This window comes from Pseudorasbora parva, chromosome 20 (assembly GCF_024679245.1).
Source record: "Pseudorasbora parva isolate DD20220531a chromosome 20, ASM2467924v1, whole genome shotgun sequence".
NCBI lineage: Eukaryota > Metazoa > Chordata > Actinopteri > Cypriniformes > Gobionidae > Pseudorasbora > Pseudorasbora parva.
The window spans coordinates 30,630,087-30,648,008 of NC_090191.1; the positions used below are offsets into that span (position 1 = coordinate 30,630,087).

At 40.4% G+C, this 17,922-nt stretch overlaps 1 protein-coding gene across 3 annotated transcripts in view; it reads left to right on the forward strand.

Moving 5' to 3' along the window:
* plxna4 (plexin A4) overlaps positions 1–17,922 on the forward strand; it is a 253,890-nt gene that overhangs the window by 184,394 nt on the left and 51,574 nt on the right. For all 3 annotated transcript variants that reach the window (XM_067428258.1, XM_067428256.1, XM_067428259.1), the window contains 6 exons: positions 2,366–2,519; positions 5,169–5,268; positions 5,379–5,493; positions 13,215–13,415; positions 13,814–13,910; positions 15,383–15,573. In XM_067428258.1, coding sequence (XP_067284359.1) covers positions 2,366–2,519; positions 5,169–5,268; positions 5,379–5,493; positions 13,215–13,415; positions 13,814–13,910; positions 15,383–15,573 — 858 coding nt within the window. The remainder of the gene's footprint in view (positions 1–2,365; positions 2,520–5,168; positions 5,269–5,378; positions 5,494–13,214; positions 13,416–13,813; positions 13,911–15,382; positions 15,574–17,922) is intronic.

Sequence of the window (17,922 nt, forward strand, 5' to 3'; positions counted from 1 at the left end):
GATGGGTAGAGTTAGTGTAAGGGGATAGAATATACACTTTGTACAGTATAAAAGTGTCTATGAAAAGTGTGTTATTACGATAACAGTATTTTTGATCTATATATGAATATTTATGTGTGTGTTAAAGACTGTAAGGAAGTTATAGAGACTGCGACTTTTCCAACAAACCGGAATTTCTGAGAGGAAACAACACATCTGCAATGCAATAAATTGCAAACTGTACACAGAAATACACTATAGGCATTCATGCTGTTTCTTGACCTTTTTCATTATTGAATATTTGTTTGAGGAGATAAGCGCAAAGCTTCTTTGTTCAGTCTGCAGGGAGAATTTAGGGATTGAAAGAAGTTTCTCATCAAAAAGAAAACATTTTTCGATTATTTCATGTTATTTCATTATCCATAAGCTCTTCCTCCTCCACCCAGCCATAGTGTGCTGCAAACCCCCCAAAGCTGTTACAAGAAATGTATTCATTTATTTTTAACTGCTCTTGTTCGTATTGCTGTATGTATTTACCAAAGAAGTTTCTTTTAGATAATACAGAAGCTTCGATAAGCAGAGCATAGCATTATCCTGAAGGGGGATTACACTTCCGATCTAGTTGTTTAGGGAAAATGTCAGTCATGGCTGGATACAGCTCTATAGGTACTCTCAGAATTCATTTAAATGTAGATTGATTTTATCCATGCGATTTTAAAGTACAACAAGGGGTACAATAGGTAGAATCTCATAGCTTTTGGGGGTCTCTGGGGGTACATCGACAGCTCTGTTTCCCTCCACTAGCAAATCCTAAAGCGTAATTAGAAACCCGCATCAGAATCTGAAGTCTGGGAGAGTCTGCCGTCTTGATGCATTTTTCTGTCGAGGTAGGAGGTAATCAAAGACACCGCATTCCTTGTGTCATACCCTCTGCTGCAAGAGGCGTTTTTTTGTTTGTTTGTAGGGTCCTTCTCCGAGAGGGATGATTTTCATATTTATCATGGCCAGCGAGGGTTTGTTCGGCGCTGCTTGAAATGTAATTGAAGAAATTCTCTCTGCATCTCTCTCTAAAAGGAAAAATAAATTAAATCCCACAGTGGCGCCGCCATCCACCGGTGCATCCTGAACTTTAATGGGAAAGCGGAAAACATCGAGAGTGGGGGAGAGACTGGAAAAGTGTCTGCAACATGTCCCTGCCTTTTCATTAAACAGCAATCTAAAAACAGCCCCGGTCAGCCGTTCTGTTGAGTAAAGGGTGTCTCAGGCCGTATCACCAATGTAATGCTGGGTGCAGGGCCACTCTATGCAAGGCTGCGGCTTCCTATTAGTGTGGATATTTCGATTTCATCCACTTCACCTCCCATGATGCCCTCACAGAGCATTACTGCACGCTTTCCTAAACTGACCCCCAACAGAGTCAAACTGACAGAGAGAGAGAGAGCTGCGGCGGTTTATTTGGTGCATAACTGTTGTGTCTAACTATATACAACTTCATTATTTTCTCTCTCTGCAATCTCTTTAAGCTTTCTTTGACATTATACCGTGTTTTGTATCAGGATGGTATCTTTGTATTATTTTATAGCTTACACATTTATCAAATTGCAGAAACACAATAAAAAAAACAGTGTCAATATAATGCCAAGTGTAATGGGGGGCATTTATTTCAGTCTCATGGCAGTTGCGCACCCATTCTTCTATTTGCCATTGCCCTCTCGTTTCTCACTTCTTCGGACTCTGGTGTCAGGCAACACACGTGCTTCAGATCAGAAATTGACATTCGTTCGAAGGCTGGGAGCCAGAGGGCATTGTGGGTAACAGAGATGGAGAGGACAGAGAGAGAGCGCAAAGAAAAAAGAGAATGAAAACTCTCACCCCATAACCCTCTTTCTTTCTCACTCTCCTTTTCTCTCTCTCAATTTCCCACCCACTTGTGCTCAGTGAAACACATTAGAGTCAGTACAGGCTGACTGATGGCTGACTGAAGTCTCTTGATGTCTCTGGACATTTTCCTCCAGGAAATGTAGGAGATATGGAGCCGCGGGTTCAATGGCCTGATTTCGCTGTGCGGTTGGCCACGTGTCAGCTGGGATATTTATGGAGCGGCTACGTGTGTTTTCTGGGATGTCTTGATGTCTGCGGCTGGATTGAGATTTCCCATGTGTAGAGTCTGCAGACTTCCTTGTCTCTCAAGAGACTTTCAAATCACAGACGTGAGAAAATATCCACGCTACAGCAGTTTTAGGGGCAGCGGCAGCAAAAATTAGTTCATTCTCTGCACAAAGACAATGTGTCAGTTTGTGATACATACCAAAGTTTGTCCTGTCCATTATGCCTTCTATTTTCTCTCCTGTATAACTTCTGTTTGTCTTTTCTTTTTCCTTGACAGCTCGTGCTGGAGGCACATAATGTGCCAGAACTGTCTGCGGGGGTCAACTGCACCTTTGAGGACCTGGCGGAGATGGACGGTCTGGTCGAGGGGAACCGCATTACCTGCAGCTCTCCCGCAGAGAAGGAAGTTCCACGCATTGTCGTAGACCAAGGTGTGAACATGCAGCGTCACTAACCAGTCAAATTCAGGAGAAAATTGGGAGAAAGTCCTGAATGTTGCCATTTGTTGTGGCTGTGACTAAAAGTGAGACTGTGACAGCTTTATAATTGGAGATGCTGGATTGAGAAATCTACTCCAGAGATGCTGGATTTATATCAGAGAGAAGGAGGAAAGACAGTCTAGGAAAGAGAGAGAGTGATAGGCATAAACACCTGAGCAGAGATGGAAGTTTACATGCTCATTATCTTGCCTGCAGCTGTTGACTTTTGCCGCAGGATGTGTTTTGTAATTGAGTGAATAAAGGTCGTCAAGAGGGAGGCAGTTTTGGCATTCTGTCTCCTGCTCTCTCGTCTGTCTCTCTCCATTTCAGTCTTTCATTCTAAGGCTTCATTGGCACTGAGGTTGGAGAGATTTTTCAAGTAAAGTGATTGGATTGGATCTCCTGAACTGATGACACTCTTCACTCCATCTGCTCGGCTGAAATAGTTTTGACAGCATTCACTCCAGCAGATAAGAGAGAGAAAAGATTTTTCAAGAGGGAAAATGTCGCCGTCCTCTTCCACACTCACGTAGACGACATTCTTTCGCCTTTTTTCTCTCCGACGTGCTTGGTTACCCCGACATAATTGAAACGAGCACACATCTGGGCAGCTGTCTAGAGGCTGGTAATTTTTCATAATACGAAAACGTCTTAGCGCTAGGATAATGAAGATGCGCGCTTCTGCAGAAACGAGGGAATAGTACGCATGTGTTTCCAGGGCAAGAACTGGTAGATAAGGGGAGGTGGGGGAAGTAAAACACGACATAATACATGGCTGAATGAAAGCGACAATGTTCTTTCGGAGCATCACATATACAAAACACCTGCAAATTATCCTAGTAAATGGCACAGCGGCCTGGGTGTGAGGTAGAAAGTGCCGTGCGCAGGGGTGTGAGGTGTGTGAATAATGATGCATGCTAGTCAGGCCACCATGAAATTACAGGTCGGCCCAATCTGTGAGGGCCCAGAGCTCTGAAATGCCGCAGTGCAAACACACACTCTCACACCACTGGATAAGTATACTATTAAACACCTGAGGGTGCACACTTATACACACTCGCACACTACTGGATACATACACCATCACCATCATATACATACAGTATTTGACACCTAATACTAAGGTGCATATCATTAAAGCTGTGAATCAAGATTTGTTTTTCATGGATTCTGTATCCGCACATGCATACCCCTGCAGTTATAGGTCATTTATTCGTGCTCTCTCCCATATTCCTCACTTTCCTTTCATTTCTTAGTGTCATGGTAACAGTGTATGTCCTGAGTGACTCATTAAAGGGCGGACACACTCTGCAGCGGGTGGCAGGGGGCCTGCACACACACTCTCATGCACACACGTACACACTCTGGAGATACCAGCCATCAAGGTAACATTTAGGTGAGCTAATTAGGACGGATTCATTGTCAGGCACACTTTACAATGATTGATGAATGATTCGCTCTTTGTTGAAGAAACACCGCAAGACAGGGAAGGGGAGTGCGTTAGGAGAACAAGAAAGAGTTTGAAGAGAAATATGTGAGAAAAGGAGACCGGAATAGATAGAGAGTGGGGGGAAAGTATGGTCTTCCTTTGAGAGGGGAGATGTGTCCGGCATGTTGAATTAAACATGAGCTGCTTCATTAGCTCAGACAAAAACACTGAAGATGGGCACTTTTGTGCCACATTTCCATTAACTCGTACAGGTTTCTCTCTCTCTCTCTCTCTCTCTCTCTCTCTCTCTCTCTCTCTCTCTCTCTCTCTCTCTCTCTCTCTCTCTCTCTCTCTCTCTCCCCCCCTCCCCCCAGGGATGTATTCATGGGAAGAGTTTTTGCTCATTTTTGGCAGAGAGGAACAGTCACCTTATTCCTTATCTTGCTCTTATCCACACACTATATAAACTAATTAAGACAGTTTGGTGTCATTGGTGTGTTAATGAATTTTGTTCAATTTAGAGTTTTGAATTAGCATGTTGCTATGCTAACTGCAAGTAATCTAAGCATTGAAATACACAATAGACAAAATTCCCTTTTTTGGGAAAGTCTGTTTATATTTGCAATGACCCTGTGCAGCTACTTAGGGCATGCAAAACAACTGCTGATATGACCTGACCCATAAATGCTCAAATAGCATTATTTCAGGTCAATCCAATGTGTCCCAAGTGTGCACGTCTCGTGACTGTTTCTATGGGAACCGGAGCTTCTAATGGCGATTGCAATGTCATGACTTTACCAATTTTAATTTTTTTATTTATATTGCGTGTCACTACCATTCATGATAATATGAGAATTATCTTTGTATATAGTGTACACAGAATGTTACGCAAATATTGGGTAAATTAATCAAATTTAATTTTTTTATCTATATAGTATCTAAGTGACTTTATGTGCATTGTCACCTAACTTTTGGAACAAGCTGCTTTTTAATCCCTTTTTAATTGAAAGCAACCTCAATCTCAAAAATATATCAGTACAATTGTTTTGATTCAAGATGCATACCAGTAATGTTTTTTTTCTATGGCACATTTATAAAAGATACTTAAATGCCCTAATTGAACTAAAGGATAATGGGAAACCAGGCACTAATGTTTCCCTCCCGCCTCTTAGGTGACCATCAGATTGTCCAGCTCTACCTCAAATCAAAAGAGACGGGACTAGCTTTCGCCAACACTAGCTTTGTCTTCTACAACTGCAGTGTTCACAAGTCGTGAGTATCTTTTGTATTTACATCTGATGTAGTACAGAAGTGTAACATCCTATCCATTTTTAAGAATACTCAAACTAACTGCTTTAATCTGCATCCTTTCCTTTTCTCAGGTGTCTGTCTTGTGTCGGAAGCCCATACCAGTGCCACTGGTGCAAATACCGCCACACCTGCACCCACGACCCGAGCAGCTGCTCTTTCCAGGAGGGCCGTGTCAAACAGCCAGAGGTGAGTTACTTGTGATTGGTCACACACTGGGTTTTGGAATTGGCCATAATCATTCTCAATCGGACCTTAATGAGTTGATTGGTGCAGAGGTGCAGTTCAGGTCCTGTCCTGATTGTGAGAACTTGCCCAGCATCCCCCCATCACGTCGAGCCACTTCATACACGTCTGCTGGCTTTGATTTTGACTTAATTCTCATTAAAGCTCTAATATTTATATCTGGATTTCCACCAACATCTTATTTCATGTAAATTATCAATAATATTGGCACTACTTGCACACTTTGAGGCCACCGCAGGCCCATCAGATAAATTAAAAGCTACTGTTGGGGCTCGACGCTCTTTGCCGGAGCTAAACCCTTTCCTTCTAACTCTCAGAGAGGTGCCAACGAGGTGTTTCACTGATGCGCCCTTTAATCCCTCCCTAAGGGTCTACGTTACACAGATCACAATTTGTTTATTTCATTTGCGTCACGCAACTGAAGAGAAGTCTGCAGCTAGCATGAACATACATACAATTATGTACATCGTGCTTGTGTGCTCCGCTTTGAAATGTATAATGAATTATGAGGACGCCTGCCCCCTGAGGTTATATTGATGTGTTTTAGCCACACAAATGTGTAGCCTCATCATTTAGCATTCATTAACATCTCTTAACAAAGCGTTTCTCTGGCTGCCAGCGTTTGGCGTTCCAATTATCAAATAGACACACTGTCAATATTGACCAGTTTAATATTAGGATTCCCTATTGTGTGTCGAGCGACTCGCACACAAAGCTGCGACTGAATATTAGCACATGTTAATGACATTTCCATTGGATGTTTTTGTTTGATTTTTGTTTTAAGGCAGGTGTTTTGTCCGGTTAATGAGTTTAATTTGGATTTCATTAACCCCTCATACCGGAGGTCTCAGATCCGTTTCCAAACTCCGGGTGGTTTAGAATTAATGACCAGGGATGTTTACCGTGTAAATCCTCAGAGCAGACGCTGACGAGTCAACTTTGCATGGAGAAATGAGATGACCTTTTGCATTGACCTTCCGCAGATGAATTTCTGTGTTTTATACCAATTAAGGGATTGCTGAGAGTGATCTGAATAATTCGGACTTGTCTTTTAACGGATGGCAGAAGCGAGATGCCCCCCGTAGTCGGAGCTCATTTCAATATGTGCCTGTGAGCACATGAGAAACAGTCCACATTCATAAATAAAACGTGCCACAGCATCAGAATGTCGTCTTTGGCCAGATTTAACAACATTGTGTCTGCCATTCAGTCTCTCACATTTAAATATCTGACGGGTCTTCTTCAGCTGTATGCTTTGTTTCATTAATATTTGAAGTCATTTTCACTTCTCAAGTTAGCGTCTCGTTTTCTCTGATTTTCCAGTTATACATAATAAAATATCCAGTATGTATTTGTGTTATCCTGTTATATAAAGAATGTGAACATGGCATAATATGTGTATATATTCAGCTATATATTCAGATAATGCATGTGAGAAAAATAATTAGCATTTTTATTTAAACTTTTAGTTTAACTTTTTCAGGTCTGCATATTGATAAATTGCCGCTGTATAAAACCATGCACTTCTTTTTACGTATTAACCAGTAATTATTAAATGACATGTAGTAGATGTGGTATAGTGAGAGTAGAAGTAGATGTGGGGTAAAGTGTGTCAGATGCTTTGAAGTAAGCTCTGTCAGTGGATTCAGTGGTTGATAGTAAGCCTAGTAAGTCTGGTCATATTTCTATGGAAGCTTAAAAAAAAAATGCAGGAAAAAAAAGAAGCTAATGGCGATTCACTTTATCTTGCAATCCTGACTTTATAACTTTTTTTCAGAATTGCGAGATTTAAACTGAGAGAAAATTTGTAAAAGAAAATACAATTCTGTGGTGAAAAAAGGCTTCCATATATTTCCCTGTAATTATATCACAGAATTGTGGAATTATTGTTAAAAAAAAGAGGAATAATAATTATGTTTTTTGTTTTTTTTCAATCCAGAATTGTTCTTTTTACTCTCGTATACAAGTCTTGATTTCCTCTCTGGCGAGAGTGTGTGTAGAGTGTAGTGCAGAATCCTGTCAGTTGCTGGCTGTGTTGATCCCCCATGTCTCACTCTTGGCCACTGGCATAATGCTGCATGACTAAATGAATGCCGCCCTGTCACAGACGTCCACTGCACTTTAGAAAACAACTTCTGTTATAGCTTGGCTTTTTACCTCCTTTCAGGAATTGCAAAGTGCCTGTTTACAGCATGCCTTACCAATGGGTAATGTGAAATTGTGGTGTGATTTTGAATAATAGATACACAAACAGTCAAAGGTTTGAAACTAGACCAATTCCTATGAACCTATAAACCTTGATCTTAAGGCTTATGCTTAAAAACATTGTAAACAAATATCAATATTAGGGCTGTAGCGATACACTAATCTCACGATACAATACACAATATTCAGCTCACGATACTATATATATATATATATAAAACGATATTCAGCCAACGATACGATTCAATATAATTCGATACACTTCCATCATTTTTTGAAAGATTTAAAGGGGACAGCGTGATTTTGGTGACATCTTGTGTGTTCCATTTACTTGGATTTAATTTATTGAACTGAAAATTAAAGACATCAATTACACAATATATGTCTCTGACTGGACAGAAAGTATACAGCTTGCAAATGCTGAAAAAAATGATTCACAGATGTGTTGAGAAAATTAGTTCTACCCAAAAGACTCAGGAGGCGAGAATAATATTTGAATAAGATTTAATTACAGTTGTTTACAATGAGTATCATATATGAAAGGATACAGTTCTTTGGTGTAGGCCCCTTCCATAGTCCGAATCCGGAGGGTACGGATGCTTGCAGTTCCTGCCTGAAGATGAAGGCAGGAGCGGAGCCTACCCCCGATGTATGGACAGGGACCGACCTGATGGTGTTGGGGAGGATGGGGGTGAACGGCAGCGTCAGTATCTGCGAACGTAGTAATGGGTGGGAACAGAACTTATATACACTACAGATGACAAATAATGATTGGCTAGATAGATAATTAATGAATGACGTGACATAGGAGTCGTCCAGGTAGAACTACGCTAGAGCTCCCATTTCCATTTATTGTAATTTTAAGAAGTTTATTGGAATTTTAAAAAGTGCAGCAAGTTGCCTGTTCTGAACAGTTTCTTTGACATCTTTTTTTAGCTTGACACTGAACATATGAGGTAGCCAGTCTAGCCACCAGGTAAGTAAACATATAGGGCTGGGTATTCACACAAATTTCACAATTCGATTTCAATTCATAAGCTTTCGTAATCTTTCATAAGCTTTTTTGAATGTATATCAGGTACAATACATGGCAAATTTTCACAAGGAAAACAAATCTCTGAACTAATATGGGAGTCAGTTCTACATTAGCCTACTATAATAGCCTACTATAATAGGCTTTTCATTTATTACAAATTATACTAAATGATGTTTTAAATAATAATAAAGTTATCATGTTAACTCCAATTAGTTTTTTGTAATATAAACATTTAAATGGTGGCTGTCAAAACTTGCCAGATGTATACATGCATTAAATGAAGTCAATAATTGAGGAACATTAAAAATGACAATGAATAGCCACTGTAATGTGGTGCATATAATAAGCAAAATGCTCCTCTCTAGAATATTTTGTTCTAGCTGACTAACGACTTTATGGACTGGATATATTTTTTTCTGAGGTAAATGTTGTGACGTGACATTGTTTACAAGCCGTTTTACTTATCCTACGTCTTTCTGCGGTTGAAACACTGATTGAGCTATTCTTTGAGACATGATTTCGGTAAGTTGTCCTGTATCTTTTAACACGCTTTCATATGCTCATTCAAGTTTATTTTGCGCTGTAACTGTTATTAAGGCGGAAGAGAAGATCCGTTCATGTGCGTTTTGTCCTGCCGGTTCTCTTAAGTTGAGCTGCGGCAGAGCGATCTCACACCACAGTGCCAAAATGGTATTTATATTTTTGAATTTCATTAAAAAAAAAAAAAAGCTGTAATTTGAAATCTAAGACTTTGTTTCATATCAATAGTAATAAAGCACAAAGATTATTGCTGTTTATTGGATGGGAGGTGTGCTACAATGTTTACTGAAAACAGGATGACTGATGAATTGATTCTTGGGATTTAATGGTCGATATTGTTTTGATTTAATTGTTTATTGTTTTCGTCATTAAAAATCATTGGCCCAACTTTATATTAGATGGCCTTAAGTACTATGTACTTACATCAAAAAATAAGTACAATGTACTTACTGTGTTCAAATTGTATTGCAAAGCACTTGCTGATATTGAGGTGAGATACAGGTAGAGTTAGGGACAGGTGTGGTGGTGTGAGTAAGTTTAAGGGTAGGGTTAGGTGTAAGGAAAGTGTCGACTGTGTAATTTACATGTAACTACAGAAATTAATTACAGACGTAATTACATGCAGGTATTTTTAAAATGTATGTACAATGTAAAACATGAATGTACACAATAAGTGCATTGTATCGAATGATAAATTAAAATGTTAGTACATAGTAGTTAAGGTCACCTAATATAAAGTGGGTCCAAATCATTTGTGACTGTAGACTATAGTGGTTTTGGCATGAGGATAATTATAATTATGATACAAACAAAGTTTCCATGACTGTTAAGATGCTACCTTCGAGAGCAGCTGCATATGTAGACAGTGGGAAGTGAAGTAGCTTATTCAATTTTGGAACAATATGGTAGATGAGACACTAGAAATAAAAGGAGGGAGGTGTGGGAAACAAAAGCTGATCGATTGAGTGAACTCTGTACCATCTTTAGATGTTAATTGACAGGCACGATTGGCAGCTTTGCACAGTTGAGCTGCAGATTGTAAAGAGAGGGATTTGGGTATGAGTTCAGAACCATGAGATGGCCTCTGTGCTTTGCCTCCCTTGGGGAGAAACTTTGAGGTTAAAATCATTTAGATCGAGGTGGAAGACAAGACTTGTAAAAGAAAATACCAGCTTGGGAGGGGAGTGAGAGTGAAAACAAGCAGATGAAAAGGAAGGAAATGTCAGAGGTGACAGTGGATGAGTACGTGCGTGATGCCGCAGGAAGTGAAATGTGGCAAGGAACGAGAGAGGAGGGTTTTTGCCTTTGGCAGTAAGGTGGCATGTTAAAGCACAAGGAGTGCAGGGAAGACTCAGTAATCATCCAGCTAACACCGCGAGAGCTGTGGAGAGAATTAGGCATTTCATCTTCTACCCTACTGAACACTGCCATTATGCATACATACTCAAACAGCTCTAATTATGGATCTATCACTCTGTGCCAGCTCAGAACCCTCTGTTGTTTGTGCCAGGGCGTCTTCCTCCCTTCTCGCACTCAATGACTATCTTTGTCTCGCTGCATCTCCAACAGAAGCTCACGCACTGAACTTATGTCTTTTCCCCACCTACAGTATTTCTTTCTTCTGTGTCTAATTATATCAGTTCTGTTCTGAGACGTTCAGATTCAGCTGCAGTAAGTTGAATGTGACCCCCCCCCCCCCCACTAGTAAACAATCGGGAGCCCAATTGCTGTCTGCCTCACTCCACATCCCTTTGACAAACACATCATTATGCTTCAACTTACCCTCGGGCCTCTCTTGCTCAGACCAAGACTGTAAACACACTCTCAAGAGCTTTTATCTGTAAAATGCCTATTTTTAATGATAATCTCCATTATTTTTTTAATCAAACCCTGCTTTGTTTTCCCACCTCAAATGAGCCGCCTCAGGCACGTCTTGTCAGATTTGACACGTGTCACGGACAAGGAAAGAAACCGCAATGTCAAGTCATTTGTCACATGAATGCATGTTGAATTACCGTCTCTGCATTTTTTATTAACATCTCTTCCAGTAAGAGTCTTTAGCCGTATCTGGCTCGAGGCTACAGGAATCATTCTCTTCCTGAACTCAACAGACACTGGTTCTCTTTCCTAGCCTCAAGACAGGAAATGTGGTCACTTTTTTGATCTGCTTCAGTTAAGTTAAAAGCAGCAACATCACAAGATCTAGTCTGTTGCCAATGGGGTCAAGTGGTGTAATGGTTGAGGCTCTGAGACCATGAGGTTGCCATTTCAATACCTGCAAGCAACTTGCTATAACCATCGGCAGTGTGTCCTTCAAAAAATTTGCCAACATCCAGCTGAAATAAAAACTGCCTGGAAATGGAAATCCGCAAAAAGAGTGCGTTTCATTTGTCCGTGTCACGCTTTCTCTCTCATTGTGTGTATGTATGTCCTTTCTTCTCTGCCTCCTTGTAAAGACTTAATAACCTGGCCTGACAAAAACAGCCCTAGTCTTCAGTGTCTCTGAAGACTCCATATTAGAGCCTCCCAGCCTTCAATTATACTGTTGTTATGCTTGGAGTCAATCTCCCTTCACATAAAGCTGCCAGCAGAGCCCTGCTCATCTGTCAATAAGAGGCGTGGAGTGTGAGGGGAGACTGGTCTGACACCTTCCCCAAAGAAGAAAGAGCAGGCTGAAGAGACTTGGGCGTGGATGGACAAAGATATTGGTATTTTAGTGAGCGGTTTTCCCTTGTCGTGCCTTATTTATGACTAAGACTGCTGCCAGTAAACTTGTTCACATTATATCAGTGAAATGGGAAGATAAATCCTTGGAGAGTGGTCTGGGGAAGGACTTAGAGAGGCCCTTGTAGACCATGGGGCTGAGTAGCTATTATAAAGGTGCAGGGGTTCTAAATGGGGATTTAGGAGACCTGAACATTGCCTGAAAGTTGGGTCAGTGTAGGGCTGCCCTTTTCAGAATGGGTGTGCATTTTATGCCCATCTATTTAATGATGTCTTTAATATCCGGAGCCTGTGTAGGTGGAGATATGATGGTCAAAGTGTGAGTGGGGGGCGTGTGTTGTAGTGTCTTTGCTGTTTTATTTAGGACTGCAATTATGCATGTGGGTGGTGCATTTGTTTATTTGGCATGTTAAGATAAGTGTCTATGCTTACTGGGATCAGGGTGCTTGTGAAGGTGTGCATTCATGTGCTTTAAAGTGTCTCCTGTACTGTAAATATCCTGTACGATGGCCTAACCTCATACCCATCCAAAATATTACCTCGCTGCAGTCAGACTGCGGCACATCTTTAAATTCACACTCGGTATTCAATCTGCATTCCGTAGCCGCTTTGGTTCAGATAGCACCTCAGTTTGTATTCATCTTACAAAAGCCCGCCTGAGCACTTTGAACACCTTGCACTGCATAAATACCACTCTGCGCCACCTCGTTGGTTTCTTCCGTAGTATCTGAAAGACAACATTACATCAGTCTTATAGAGTCAGGGACTTGGTAAGAGAAAAAAAAAACACTGAAGAGTTCTTTATCCTCTTTCTTCCTTTTAAAATATTCATCTTTTTGTCTGCTTGAATTAACGGCACTCACTTTTATTTTCGGTTTGTAGATAGTCTGTCAAATTATCTATAATGGCTTTTTTAAACTGTGCCCCAGAGCAATCCAGCCATGCTAATAAGCTTTAGACCAACGTTATTGGCCCGACTTTTCAGCCAAAGGAGCAGCCAAGATGGATTTTGATGCTAAGGACACAGGCATTTTGAGGGTTTTATTAGGCTCAACCTAAAGGAAACACCAGGGAGTTTCTAACATGTGTTAAGTGATCTATTTGTTTTATCTTATGATACTTACAATTTTTGACGTTGCAGTTTGTTCTTCTCATGCAGGAATGTCCTCAGCTGCTTCCAGCGGATCGTATCCTAGTTCCGGTGAACGTGGTAAAACCCATCACACTTCGGGCCAAGAACCTCCCCCAGCCACAGTCGGGCCAGCGGGGGTACGAGTGTGTCCTCACCATACAAGGTGTGGAGCAGAGAGTTCCCGCCCTCCGCTTCAACAGCTCAAGCGTACAGTGCCAAAACACGTCGGTAAGAGTGTGTGTTTGACAACGAGTGTGTTTAGTAAATGTTTCAGCGAATTTGTCTGTGGACACAAGGGTACTCTCAGAAACAAGGCGCAGAATTTTAAGCAACACAAAAAGTCGCAGACGTGATAAAAGGGAGTGGTTGTTTGGAGATTGTGTGAGAGCAGCTTATTTTAGTCACAAGTGCATTCTGTCCTGAATATTTAGTGCATGTTTGCTTGTTCTCCCAGCATCAGCAGTGTAGGGATTTTGGAGTTCTCTCCACTGTGTGCTGTGATGACTTACCCGAGGATGAACCTGCCAGGAATGATAAAAGCATTCTTCCAGCAGAACAAAACTAGTAAATGTGTCTCTTTCTCTCTCTCTCTCGCTTCCTGTCTGACTCTGTTCCCATGGCTACAGTACTCATATGATGGGATGGAGATGAGTAGCCTCCCTGTGGATCTGATGGTCATCTGGAACGGAGACTTCAGCATTGACAACCCAGCCCAAAACAAAGGTGAGGCCTCTGATCCGGCAGCCCTGCCAGTACCCCTGGATTCAGTCTCCATGGCAACAGTCTTGCAACATCCATCCCCTGACATCCTGGTAGAGTTGACTGCAGATAGCCTTGGTTTCTGCATAACTTCATCCCTTAATTTCTCTTCTTTTTGACCTTGCTTTAACAAGGGTTAAAGGGTTCAACTTAAAGGGTTAGTTCACCCAAACATGAAAATAATGTAATGTATTACTCACTCTCATGCCGTTCCAAACCCATAAGACCTCCGTTCATCTTCGGAACCCAAATTAAGATATTTTTGTTGAAATCCGATGGCTCAGTGAGGCCTGCATAGTCAGAAATTATATTTCCCCTCTCAAGATCCATTAATGTACTAAAAACATATTTAAATCAGTTCATGTGAGTACAGGGGTTCAATATTAATATTATAATATGACGAGAATATCTTTGGTACAGCCAAAAAATTTAATGACGACTTGTATAGTGATGGACGATTTCAAAACACTGCTTCATGAAGCTTCGGAGCTTCATGAAGCAGTCAAATGAACCTGTGTGTACCCACCTGTTTGAAAGGCTAGTTAGAGATTAGTAGCCAACAAACAAATTCTACAGAGAGGAAGAGACATAATGACAAATATAACCGAATGTATTTAAACTCAACACAGTACAAGTTGAAATCCAATTTTAACCTACAGCTTCTGCAGACTTACTATGCACAAATCATTTGATCCTAATCGATAGATTTTAGTTTAAAGACGATTTGCCAGTGGGGTAAGAAAACTAAACTCAATTCATGATATTGCATTTTAGTTTGTTTTGTATATTTGCTTCTCAAGAGGATGAATTTTACCGGAAAACAGAATAAAATACTGATTAGGAATAATATTTTTATGCTTCAAAGGATGCTCTGACCATTAAAGGAAAGTTCAGACTTATTGCAGAGGCAGTTTGAGCCCTTAGAGATGTTTAAACATTTAAGCTCAATGTCAAGACTAGAAGTTCTAAAAACATTTCATTGATATGAAATGGGATTTGGATTAAAGTTAAACATGCCCCCGCTTTAAGTCAAATCAATGAACATAGCACAAATGCATGTGTGAGTGTTATTAAAGCGCTGTGTGAATGTTAGGCTAATTTAAGAGGGGAAGTGAGATTCCTTCCTCGCGTCCTACTGAGGGGGAGCCACTCGGGGGGCAGCAGTTGATGGACAGATCATACAAGCATCTAATAGCAATTAAAAATGCCTGTCTGGTTGCTATGGTGATGAAACATAATATCACTGTACCAGGGAGCGGAGAAGAGGAGCAATTATCTTTTGAGCTAAGAGGAAGCAAGAAAATATAGGGAATATGCTTTCCATTTTACTGTTTTTCAGGCCATTGCTACAAATTACATCAGTTTCTATTTTGCTTTGATCAACGTCCCATGGGTCTCCCAACCTGACTTGACCTTTGCCCTCCCTGTATCTCTAGTGCACCTGTACAAGTGTGACGCACGCCGGGAGAGCTGTGGACTGTGTCTGAAGGCGGACCCTCTGTTCGGCTGTGTGTGGTGTAAGGGAGAGAACCGTTGCTCTCTGAAACAGCACTGTCCTCACCCGCAGAGCATGTGGCTCGAGCACAATGGCATCAATAGCAAGTGCACGCACCCCAGAATCACAAAGGTAAACGATGGTGCACCAGTACATATGAAAACATACTGTAACATAAAGTGGGTCTGTGCCAAAACTCTGAGATCACTGCATGAGATGCTTCTGCCGTTTTCTGATTTAATATCATTATTTCAGACTTAAACTTTGAATGTAAAATTAGCATGAATTTTATACTTATCTAATTAATTTACGTCTAAAATAAAAAAAATAAAAAACACACAAAAAAAAATGTCAATGTGGTCCAGACCTTTGGACCCCACTCTATACAGTATATATAGGTGACCACCCATGACATGACATTTTTCCTGCTTAACACTGTGAAGCTGCTTTGAAACAATCGGCACTATAAAAAACACTATATAAATAAAGGTGACTTGACATAGAGGGTATTTTGACTAGTTTAGAGATGAAAAGATTCTCAATGGAGAACTGTGAATGGCGATACAGTTTTATTCTGTAAGCTATAATGATCCGTTAAATCTTAAGTGTCTGTGCTCTTGTCATTTTTAGTATAATATCACGTTCCACAGGTACATTAACACCCTTGTAACATAAATAAACATCTCAGCTGTACTCACTGACATGCATGCTTTATGGTTAACCTCATTGTGGAGATGAACAGTTGATATAAAGAGAACTAAAAAACGAAGGAGGAACAGATGGGTGCATTGCTGAAAGAGATATGATGGAAATGCGACCTTGGGCGGGATACTGAGAGTGAAAGGACGTCGAGGAAGAGTGGATGGATGGAGGAGCTGAGGAGCACACAAGCCTCTGCACCACCAACCCCATCTGTAGCACCCCATCAAAATGATTGATGAACATATAGCGGAAAGGGAATGCTACTTGTTTGCCACAGGCTCTGAATGACGGACAGCAGATGTGTCTGAAGCTTATTAATCAAACCCAGAAACCTGTCGGCACAAGGAACCGTTCACTGAAAAATACAGAAGTATGGAATGTAGTGGATGTAAATGAAGAAATTATAGAAAGCATAATCCCACACTCATCTACTACTTCATTGTCATTGGCAAGGTTAAACCAGTGAGACCACTGCTTAATTTAAGCAATTGGACATGTAAGACGAGCAAATTCAGCGAAAGTTGCCACCACGATGCTTGGTTGGGTTTGGTGGTTGCCAAGGCATTTCTGTGTAGTTGCAAAGGTCATCTGGGTATCTCACTGATATTTTGTCTATACAATAATTTCCCTTTATGTATCATCCGTCATCCGTCCAATCTCTTAGAAAAGTAAAAGAATGGATATCCTCAACAAGATATCCTTATCATTGTGTTTAGTACAAACAGCATGGTATCCACTAAAGTATAATAATTTGAGCACTAATGATATCATACATTTTACCAAGATTTTTACAAATGTACAATCTGTTTAAAGTTATCCCTTTAAACATCGTCAGTGCTTTTTGATCATAGCTGAGGTTTTAATTGTCAATTAGCACATTAAAAGACATAAATGGAAGTGAGCCGAGAAGAGCCATGGGTATTATAAGGGGAAGTCCTGGACTGAGCTCCTCTTTTTTTTTTTTTTTTTTTATTCCATCTCCAGATCCGAGCTCTCCTCATGCCTCATAAATACTCTCACTCTCTCTGATTATCACTCTCAGCGTCTTTCTTTCAATTGATCGCCTCACAGGTCGTAATGTATTCTAATGCACTCTATTACTGTGACATTGTAGATGAGGAATCTTTCACTGACATTGAAGTGGATGGTGATTAAGTGTTTTTCCTCCAACAACCGTCAATTAGCTTGTCAAAGTCACAAATCTAATCAACTCCCCATCTCCTAATGAAAAGAGACTACTGTTTCTCTCTCCCGCTCATATTCATTTTTACTCCTGCTTCATTCTCTCAGCAGAAGGTTGCAATTTTATAGTGACTTTCCAGTAAACCATCAAAGTGGGTCTGTTATTTAATTTTAAACAATAATTTGGTATATTGCAATACTTAAAAAGGTAGCATAAAGCTACAGTACAAGTCCCTAAGGGCATTGTAAAAACATTGATAGAATCATAAAAGAAGAAGACAGATTAAACTGAATTACTGGAGCGATAAGTTACGCTATAAGTACTATAATGCTGTTTAAAAGTTTTGTTCAGACAGGGTGTGTTCGTATTACACTGGCATATTTAAAATTTAAACACACAGCCATATCAATATTCCCACAGTGCTCTGAAGCAAAAAAAAAACCTGTGAAAAACTTGAACATCTCTGCTAAGATCACTGCATGTGATGGGTTAAAGGGAAATTACCTCTCACCATGCTGCTAATGAGATCTCTGACCTAAAGTTGGATCATTATCTGGCAAGAAATAATGACAGAGCCGAGATGTTAACATGTCTAT